This window comes from Bos grunniens, chromosome 16 (assembly GCF_055505025.1).
Source record: "Bos grunniens cultivar Pamir isolate PY7600 chromosome 16, Bosgru_T2T1.0, whole genome shotgun sequence".
In the NCBI taxonomy this organism is placed as follows: Eukaryota; Metazoa; Chordata; class Mammalia; order Artiodactyla; family Bovidae; genus Bos; species Bos grunniens.
In genome coordinates, this window is record NC_141180.1 from 26,685,067 (window position 1) to 26,695,617 (window position 10,551).

Here is a 10,551-nt window from a genome sequence, read left to right on the forward strand (position 1 = left end):
GTAAGAGGCTACAATTTTCATCACATACTCACTAGCATTATTAAGCAGATTTAAATTTCTTTTGATTTATTAGTCGACTGGAGATACTGACTACAAGGGGATGAAAGGTAAGCCTTTAGAACAGTGCTCCTTTTTGATCTCACAGAAGCTGTGATCCCATAGAAACATTCCCAGCTTCAGTTCAGTTCAGTCGCTCAGTTGTGTCCGACTCTTTGCGACCCCATGAGTCGCAGCACACCAGGCCTCCCTGTCCATCACCAACTCCCAGAGTTCACTCAGACTCACCTCCATCGAGTCAGTGATGCCATCCAGCCATCTCATCCTCTGTCGTCCCCTTCTCCTCCTGCCCCCAATCCCTCCCAGCATCAGAGTCTTTTCCAATGAGTCAACTCTTCGCATGAGGTGGCCAAAGTACTGGAGTTTCAGCTTTAGCATCATTCCTTCTAAAGAAATCCCAGGGCTGATCTCCTTTAGAATGGACTGGTTGGATCTCCTTGCAGTCCAAGGCACTCTCAAGAGTCTTCTCCAACACCACAGTTCAAAAGCATCAAGTCTTCATCACTCAGCTTTCTTTACAGTCTAACTCTTACATCCATACATGACCACAGGAAAAACCATAGCCTTGACTAGACGGACCTTTGTTGGCAAAGTAATGTCTCTGCTTTTCAATATGCTATCTAGGTTGGTCATAACTTTCCTTCCAAGGAATAAGAGTCTTTTATTTTTTATTTTTTTATTTTTATTTATTTATATTTATTTATTTATTTTTTTTGCTGAGTCCCCACCTCCCTCCTCCCTCCGAAGTCAAGAGTCCTTTAATTTCATGGCTTCAGTCACCATCTGCAGTGATTTTGAAGCCCCCCCCCCCCCAAAAAAATCTGACACTGTTTCCACTATTTCCCCACCTATTTCCCATGAAGTGATGGGACCAGATGCCATGATCTGAGTTTTCTGAATGTTGAGTTTTAAGCCAACTTTTTCACTCTCTTTCACATTTATCAAGAGGCTTTTGAGTTCCTCTTCACTCTCTGCCATAAGGGTGGTGTCATCTGCATATCTGAGGTTATTGATATTTCTCCCCGCAATCTTGATTCCAGCTTGTGCTTCTTCCAGCCCAGCATTTCTCATGATGTACTCTGCATAGAAGTTAAATAAGCAGGGTGACAGTATACAGCCTTGACGTATTCCTTTTCCTATTTGGAACCAGTCTGTTGTTCCATGTCCAGTTCTAACTGTTGCTTCCTGACCTGCATACAAATTTCTCAAGAGGCAGATCAGGTGGTCTGGTATTCCCATCTCTTTCAGAATATTCCACTGTTTATTGTGATCCACACAGTCAAAGGCTTTGGCATAATCAGTAAAGCAGAAATAGATGTTTTTCTGGAATTCTCTTGCTTTTTCAATGATCCAGCAGATGTTGGCAATTTGGTCTCTGGTTCCTCTGCCTTTCCTAAAACCAGCTTGAACAACTGGAAGTTCATGGTTCACGTATTGCTGAAGCCTGGCTTGGAGAATTTTGAGCATTCCTTTTCTAGCGTGTGAGATGAGTGCAATTGTGCGGTAGTTTGAGCATTCTTCGGCATTGCCTTTCTTTGGGATTGGAATGAAAACTGACCTTTTCCAGTCCTGTGGCCACTGCTGAGTTTTCCAAATTTGCTGGCATATTGAGTGCAGCACTTTCACAACATCATCTATTCCCAGCTTAGACTTCTCAATTTCCAAATTTCCAGGAACATCACACAAAATCTCTCTGATTGTCATTTCCAACATTTAGGTTTCCTGGCAATTTGGTGGCGGAGGAGGGGGGAATGTTCTTCCGATCCTGTCAACTACTTATTCTCTTCACAGAAATGGGCAATTTCTTCTACTTGGCAGTGACCTTGAATCAACAGCTTACACATAGGGAAAATATGAGTAAAGTTCAGATTTCCTCTTAAGGTTATCTGAAGGAATGAATAAAAAGTGCCTGCATGATTGTTCACCCGGTTTCTGTTCAATAACAGAGATGTTCATGCTTATTGTTGTTACTAATCTCAATCTAATTGCAAGTTATTAATAAAAGGGATTGATGGCCAGGGATTTAAATGTCACTTGAGTAGAATCCAATTTAATCTTCTTTTTTAATAGTTAAATCTGAAAAAGTTTAATTTTTTTTAATTTTTTTAAAATTGTAGTATGTAAAGGCCATTTATATACATGAGAGAAATATGGTGGAAGCCATCGTCCCCAAAGTGACCAAGACTGAGAACTACCTGCAGAGTGTCTTCACCTTGGTGGCCACAGGTGTATAAGAATAATTTTGGCATCAAATAACTAGGTGAATGAGAGGCACTGAAAATTCTTAAAGGTGGACAAAGGGGCTCCCTTTATGTATGGCCATAGACTTCAAAGAAATCCTTGTATGATGCAGCCCAAAGTGGGAATCATACATGAATGTGGTAGAACATTAAACACCAATAAGTGTTTCCATATTTAGTGCAGAAAAGGTGTTGGCATTTATGACAAGAAAAGCAGTATTTTATTTCTGTGCGTAATGGTGTCACTTTGATCAGAATCTGTGCTGAACATGGCTAGTTATGAGTAAAATGGTAATGATCTAAATGCACTAGGAAAAATGCTAATGAAATTATGGTTTGTTTGGCTTCTTCTCCAACATTCTCGTCTGGAGAAATCCATGGATAGAGGAGCCTGGTGGGCCACAGTCCATGGAGTTGCAAAGAGTTGATCACGGCCGAAGTGACTTGGCGCACAAACGCATGCACTCCTGAAAAATGTGGGGAATTTGCCGTCTGAAAAGTGCCCTCAGTGAGAAAAATAAATAAATAAATGGGTAAACAAACCTCAGCTGGTAGCGCTTGCCCCTGGATGACAGGGTTATTTGGAGCTGAACAAGGTTTATTTCTTCTCTGGCTCCAAGTTCCCAAAGAACCCAGAGTGCCCACCTTCACTGCCTCTGAGTCTGGGAAATATCTGATTCCAGTATTCACACGCCTTCCTCTTCTCACATCTTAGATTTAATCTTTTCTTGCAGTTAGTTGTTCTGATCTCAACTTTTTGGGAAAAAATGCCGTCTATGATGACAGTGTCTCCTCTGAGCCACTCTCTTTTTACTGTATTTCTTCAGTTTATTTATTTATTCTTATTGCCCTGGGTCATCACTGCTGCGGGGGCCTTTCTCTACCTATATCGAGAGGGGGCTACTTTCTAGTTGCTGTGCATGGCCTTCTCATTGCGGTAGCTTCTCTTTTGTGGAGCACAGGCTTAACAGTTGTGGCGTGTAAACTTAGTTGCCCTGTGTCATATGGTATCTTCCCCAACCAGGGATCAAACCTGTGTCTCCTGCATTGGTGGTCAGATTCTTCACCACTGAGCCACAGGGAAACCCTATTTTGCTATCTTAATATCACCCAGAACAATGTTTTTAAATTTCCCTGTTTAAAAAAAAAAAGAAATAAAAAATAAACCTCTATTTTACATTGCTGCTATCATTCACATTATCCCTTTAGGAATGCCCAGCTCCAAACTGTCCAGAACCACTCGTATTCTCACTGAAATTCCAGTCTGTCCACCTTCAGAGAAAGCTTGACTTAGGGCTGGAAAAACCACCACATCCCCAAAGCTCCTCCCTGGCTTCCTGAATAGGCACACAACCTCCTGTGTTTCCTACATAACTCCTCAGTGAAAAGCTGATATAGGGATGAGTGTATTTTGTTTTCTTTCATAACACACCACTGTTTTCATGAGACTGTTTTAATCATGGACATATTGCTAATGTTGATTTGACCGAAGTTCCCCCAACAAAATGATTCTGTCAACTTTTTTTCTTGTCCAGTGGTGGGGACCAATAATCCTTTTCCTGTCTGACCCTCAAAAATATAACTGTCCATATTGGTAGAATTCAGTCAGTTTTAGGGAAGTGACTGTGAATAGGTCCTGGATCACCCAGCCACACCATCATTCTTTTTGTTTCCTGACTGTGTATATATTTCAATCAACTACTCTAAATAAATATGATAATCCAATCAGGATCAATCCAACAGGTCTTCTATAGTTAAATCAGTCCCTTTCTGATTGGATTAGCAGTGGGACAGAGGAATTATGGGACAAGAAAGGTGTATAAATATCTGAAGCACTGGAAAAGAGAGGCAGAATCTTCCTGCTCTGGAGACACCAGCTGAGTTCTTCACAGCGTCTGAGGTCTGAGCACCCTGCCAGCGACATCAGACCAGTAAGTTACCTCCATCATATAAGAATAACCATTCCTTCCCCATGGTTAGCTAATCTTGAAGAGTGACTTGTAGTTCTGGGTGGCAGGGAGAGTTTTCAAAAAATAATTTCTTTATGATGAACCCATTTCAGGTTTTAGTTTTGCCTCTCAGTGTAGTTTTGCCTGAATCTCAAAACATTTTGATTAGTACTTTAGCTGGTATCATTTTTAAATGTCTTTACCCAGCAGATATTTAAACTATCTGTTTGGAGTTTTGTTCATGAAATTTCAAATACATATTTTTTACACAAATGGCATTTGTGTTAAGGGTAACTGAGGATGGAGGCTGTGTGGGTACACATGACCTTCCTCTTCCCATAGACTTAGGGCTACAAGTGATGGTCTGACATATTCCACTCATAAAGACTGGAGTGAGCTTTCAGGCTCCTGGCTTCACACTTCTAGCTTGGACATGAATTAAGCAAAGCACTGGATTGAATTGAAATGGCTAGTGGTTGCCTTTCCTCCTTACTGGTCTTGTGAGAAGCTTGTTCTGAATTGAATAGGGAAAGAGTTATAACTTGGTGCCCGTTGAGGCCTGAATGTCTTATGGTCTAATTGAGGCACTCTCACCCCTGCCAGAGCTGGGACCTCAGTCCTGAGTAGATTTCTCTGAAGGGTTGGGGGATTGTCTTAGATGTGTTCCTCTTTGGCTTGACATGGATGCTTTATTTGTTGGCAGTTTCCACAAGATTCTTTTTGAAGCAGAGCCAGGATGAGTGTCCCCACCCCACCCAGACTCTTGGACCTGGCTGGAATGCACCTGATCAGGGAAGATGCCTTGGTCTGTTCTGCTCTGGAGTTTTTGCCCACAGAGCTCTTCCCACCCCTCTTCATGGACGCCTTCTGTGGGAGACACATCAAGACCCTAAAGGCCATGGTGCAAGCCTGGCCCTTTGTCTGCCTGCCTCTGGGGGGCCTCATTGACCTGCCTCATGTGGGGCCCCTACAAGCAGTGCTGGAAGCACTTGATGTCCTGCTTGCCCAGAAGGTTCGTTCCAGGTGAGTCAGATCTAGATAGCTTGATAGGGTTCTGGGCATCCTGGAAGAGACATCTGGGCTGGGCTAAGTGGATGGCCAATGGATGGGCCAGAGGGTTCTGAGGATGGCAATGAAGAAGCTCAGAGGCCTTGGCTCACTATGGAAAATACTTTACTGATGTGTAAATGTGCCTACCATGCAAGGGGGATTGAAAGAACATGCCCCATCTCCTTCCTATGATGCTTAATCCCACTAGAAGTGGAGAACTAGAAAGGAGAAAGGGAGTTGGAGGAAAGAGAGGCAGAAGAAGGCAAGGCAGCAGGTGATGAGATATGTGAAATAAAAGCACCGGTGGGCAATCATTTGTCAAATTCTGAGACTGTGGTTGCATTCTGTGTGGATTTTAATGCATCCCTGTTAATCTCCTGTCCTTATAGGAGGTGCAAACTGCGGGTGCTAGATTTGAGGAATACTGGCCAGAGCTTCTGGAGCATGTGGTCTGGAGCCAGCACCCATGGGTTCTCAAGATTAGGAATGGCACCGGTGGCTGAGCAGAGCTCAAAGACCCATCAGCCCTTGGCTCCCCTGAAGATTTACATAGAGCTTTGCCTAAAGAAAATGACCCTGGATAACTTCCTTACCTACCTCCTCAGGTGGATGGAGCAGAGAAAAGCTTCCATTCACCTCTGCTGTAAGAAGCTGACCATCTTTGCAATGCCTGTGGAAAATATCACGAAGGTCCTGAATATGGTGCAGCTGGACTGTATCCAGGAGGTGCAAGTGAATTGGATTTGGCATCTGTCCACCCTGGCCAAGTTTGCTCCTCTCCTGGGTCAGATGAGCAACGTGCAGAGACTCCTTCTCTCCCGCAGTCACGTGTCTGCTCTTGAGAAACAGGAGCAGCAGGAGCAAGTTGTCCAATTTACCTCTCAGTTTCTCAAGCTGCACCATCTCCAGGATCTCTATCTAGACTCTCCCTCCTTCCTTGAAGGTTGCCTGGACCAGATGCTCAGGTGAGTGTGGAACATTGGCTGGGTAACAGTGAACACATCACTGGCATGTGAAGCACACAGGGTCCCTAGCTGCTCTATCCTGAGCCGTGGTATCACTTCACCACCGAAATCAAGGTAGAAAAACAAACACAGACACCGTACTAGAAAGCTGTGTATGGTGTGGCTTGGACCCAGTGAGGGCAGATTCTTTCTTAAGGAGGGAAATCTATGTAACATGACTTAGGAAAATAGGTAAGTGAAAGGAGATCAAAGAAGGGAAGTCACCTATAATCAGAGCAATTTTAAAGAGATGGTCTGGGGAATTACCTGCCAGTCCAATGGTTAGAATTCTGCTCTTTCAGGGCTGAATGTCCAGGTTTGATCCCTGGTGGGAAAAGTAAGATTGCACAAGCCGCACATGTGATATGGCCAGCAAAAAAAAAAAAAAAGGAAAAGAACGTGAGGGACAGAGGGAGACAGAGACAGAAAGAAAAACTGTGCTCTCACAGGCGGATTCATGTTGATGTATGGCAAAACCAATACAGTATTGTAATTAGCCTCTAATTAAAATAAATAAATTTAAATTAAAAAAAAAAAACAAAAACTTTGTGCTCTCCAAGTTTCTGAACTTGTCTCAAATTACCAGGCCCTAAATGTTGCCTTTTCCAGATATGCTAGTAAATATTTAAGAAATGCGTGATTCTGAGACAATAGTAGTGAAGTATGACCAGAGAACATACAAACCACAGATGGTTTGCAGGTGATGCAGAGATGAATTGTCAGGTTTAAAAGGAGACTGATCATTCTGAGTACTGATCTTCAGGAGACAGTTAGTAGGACCTTGTCTTTGGGCCGATCACCTTCCCAAAACAGCTGCCCCTCCTGGGTTTCTCAGACTTCATCACTTTTTTTCTCCCCAGATGCCTGATGACCCCCTTGGACCACCTAGCAATAACTAACTGCCGGCTTACAGAATCAGACCTGACCCATCTGTCCCAGTGCCCGAACATCCATCAGCTCAAAGGCCTGGATCTGAGTGGGGTCACCATGACTGACTTTAGTCCTAAGATCCTCTGCATTCTTCTGGAGCAAGTTGCAGCCACCCTCCAGGAACTGAACTTAGAGCAGTGTGGGATCACAGAGTCCCGACTTGAGTCCATCCTGCCTGTCCTGAGCTGCTGTTCCCAGCTCAGGACCTTCAGTCTGTGTGGGAATGTCCTCTCTATGGCCATCATGGAGAAGCTGCTGAGTCACACCACTGGGCTGTTCTACTTAAGTGATGAGTTTTACCCTGCCCCTCAGGAGAGTTACAGCCCTCATGGAGCCCTCCACCTGGGCCGACTGGCCAAACTTCGGGATAAACTCACTGAGATTATGCGGGATTTAGGACGTCCAAGGGCCATCTGGCTTAGCTCCAGCCCATGTCCTCGCTGGAGCAATAAGACATTCTATCCTGAGGAGCCCTTTTGTATCAATGTTACATGTCTGCCTAGTTGGATGCACCTGCCAAAGCTTTCTTCTGGGCACTTGGAAACTAAAACATGGGGAATAGATGCATCATAAAAGGAAAACTGATCCATGGTTTCAGACATCAGCTCAGTATGAATGGGAAAAGTTAAGATGATACAGTGGAGATGCAGGATTTCAAGGAGAAATGTAGACTCTGAGAGGTGTTGGGACCTTCAGAGACTTGGGTTTATAGCATCACAAAGATGAATCTAATTTTCTGGATGGAAATTTTGTATGCATATGTGGCATTATTTTTGAGTGGAGATTGTAAATAAATGGTCACAAATAAAGAAACCTTTGTACTTGTACCTGGTGCCCTTCTTGATATATTATTGTGTTTTGTCTGTTTTCACCTCAGGAATCTCCAGTTATTCATGACAGAAAACACACAGAATTTGTATGATCAGAAACCCCACTATCCCCACTAGTTCGCTATTCCGTTGAGAACATGTTACCTTCTTTCTTACTTCTGTGGCTGTTCACTTGGTTACTTCACACAACAAGGGCAACATGCTCAGCGGCCACTGAATCGCTGGAGTGAAGATCTCTAGACAGGGTACTCAGTGCTGACTCGCCGTGACCCTCGATGTGAGCTGTCCTCATGGTTCTCCTGGTGGGTCCGTAGGTCTCAGTTCCTGGCCTTTCTGTGCTGGGAAAGGAGTTTAATACAAGTCAGGATCCTCCATTCTGGAAGACGTCACCCACGTTGCAGATGAACCAGAGGCCCTGTCCTCACCAATCCACGCTTGTCATGCATGTGTAGTTGTCCTTGAATTAAAGTAGTTGTGACCAGCAAAGATACACAGTTTTCTTTGCTGTTGTTTAGTCGCTAAGTCACACCTGACTGTTTGCGACCCCATGGACCGTAGTCCACCAGGCTCCACTGGGATTCCCTAGGCAAGAATATGGAGTGAGTTGCCATATCCTTCTCTAGGGGATCTTTCTGACCCAGGGATTGAACCCACATCTCCTGCATCAGGAGGAGGATTCTTTACCACTGAGTCATCAATACTATAATCATACAGGCATATGACATGGTTTTACTATTTCTAAACCACATTAAGAGATTGTATTCTTTTGTGGGAGTAGGTCATGTATTCGAGAGATTGACATTCCTGTAACACCTACTATCTCTTCCTATCTGGGAAGACTAGTAACATGTTTTATCAACATATCAGCCTGCTCTCCAAAATAATTCTTATATACATCTTATAGTCAATTCTCTCTGTCCTCAGTTCCACATCCTCAGATTTAATCACCTGCAGGTGGGGTAGTATTACATTTACTGTAGAAAAATGTTCACAAGGAAGAGGATCTGAGCAGTTCAAAGTCATGTTGGTCAAGAGTGATCTGTATATGTAGTATGTATTAGAAGGGATTATTGTGGGAATGGGTTCAAAGGGGCTACAGAGATGGAGAAGTCCCATGGTCTACTCTAAGTGAGAAAACCAGCAAATCCAGTTTTCTATCTCAGGCCAGTGCTTAGGGCTGAAAACTGGGGGAGCTGGTGATGTAACTCCAAGTGTGAAGCTAAAGGCCTGAGAACCAGGGAAACACTTGTGTAAGTCCTGGAGTTTCAAGTCTCAAGATCCAGAAGCTGCTATGTTCATGGACAAGAAGAGGGAGAGAAGATGGTATCTTGTTCCATTCAGGCCCTCAGGAATTGAATGAAGCCCAGCCACATTGGTGAGGGCACATTTCGTCAGTCACTTGATGGGTTTAAATGCTACTCTCTTCCTGAAACACCATCTCAGAAACACCCACCCTTAAAGTCACATAAATGTAACCAACACAAAGACCATAAAAAAGGTGCACCCAAACGAAGGCCCTGCTGAGGATTCAAGGGCTTGTATTGTTGGCTCTGGGGATGGTGTGGATATTGGACTGAGGGATCTTAGGCAAGAGGCTCTGATTTCCATAAAATGGAAGTAATGATGCACCCACAGTGTATGGGGTTCCTGTAAATCAAGGAGATGAAACATGTTGAGGCCTTGGTACTGGAGCTGGCATACAGTCGGAGCTCAACAAAAGAGTCATTTCCTTCTTTTCCCTTTCTAGCAGACACCCCCAGGATTCTTCATTCCTCAAGCTTACTCTATATTTCTATGACAGAAAAGAATGAAGGAGGGCTCAGCATTTACATGAGGCCTTGAATGAATAAGAATTCCCCCAAGCTGCCCTAGTAGCCAGCACAGGGAGGGTCAGGAGGAGGTCATAGGAAAGAGTCCATTCCTCTCTAGTGATACACATTCTGAGCTTCAGGACTCCTAGGCCACCTGCTGGGAGATCAGACCAGGTGCCATGAACTAATATTGCAAGCAGGTCTGTCGGGTTCAGCATCCTGTATACATCTGCTGCAATGTAAATGCTCATTTAATATACATATTTGTGCTGTGATTGATATAAATATAGAAGATAAACGTTGTCTTTTAAAATTATGAAGAAAATTTAGTGCTTTGAAAGAATGCATGTGGATATTTTAAAAAAGTACTTAACTTGATTTGGAATTTCAAAGTAAAAATACCTTTAAAACTGATTTTGAAGATCATTCAAACTAATAATTTCTTCTTAAAAATATTTAGAATAAGAAAATTTCAGAACTGGATTACAATTGTAAATTTTAAAGTAGACTTTCTACTGAAGAGCAGTTTTGTGTTCAGAGTAAAATAGAGGATACGGTACAGAGCATTTCCTCTTAAATCCTCCCTCCACATGCATTGACCCCCAGCTATCAACAGTCTCCATTTGATTTGATTAGAATATTTGTTATAATTGATGAACCTACATTGACATAACATCGTC

General features: G+C 43.3%; 1 protein-coding gene across 3 annotated transcripts; it reads left to right on the plus strand.

Moving 5' to 3' along the window:
- Positions 1–4,121: 4,121 nt before the first annotated feature.
- On the plus strand, positions 4,122–8,057 carry LOC147356398 (PRAME family member 8-like). Of its 3 annotated transcripts, XM_086342466.1 has the most exons (4): positions 4,122–4,228; positions 4,950–5,269; positions 5,686–6,261; positions 7,161–8,057. In XM_086342466.1, exons 2-4 carry the CDS (start codon positions 4,983–4,985, stop codon positions 7,801–7,803), a joined length of 1,506 nt encoding a protein of 501 aa, XP_086198592.1. In that variant the 5' UTR covers positions 4,122–4,228; positions 4,950–4,982; the 3' UTR covers positions 7,804–8,057. The 3 variants fall into 3 exon arrangements, with proteins under 3 accessions (XP_086198592.1, XP_086198594.1, XP_086198593.1); XM_086342468.1 differs by lacking the exon at positions 5,686–6,261; XM_086342467.1 differs by lacking the exon at positions 4,950–5,269 and having other exon boundaries at positions 4,123–4,228.
- The last annotated feature ends 2,494 nt before the right edge of the window (positions 8,058–10,551 follow it).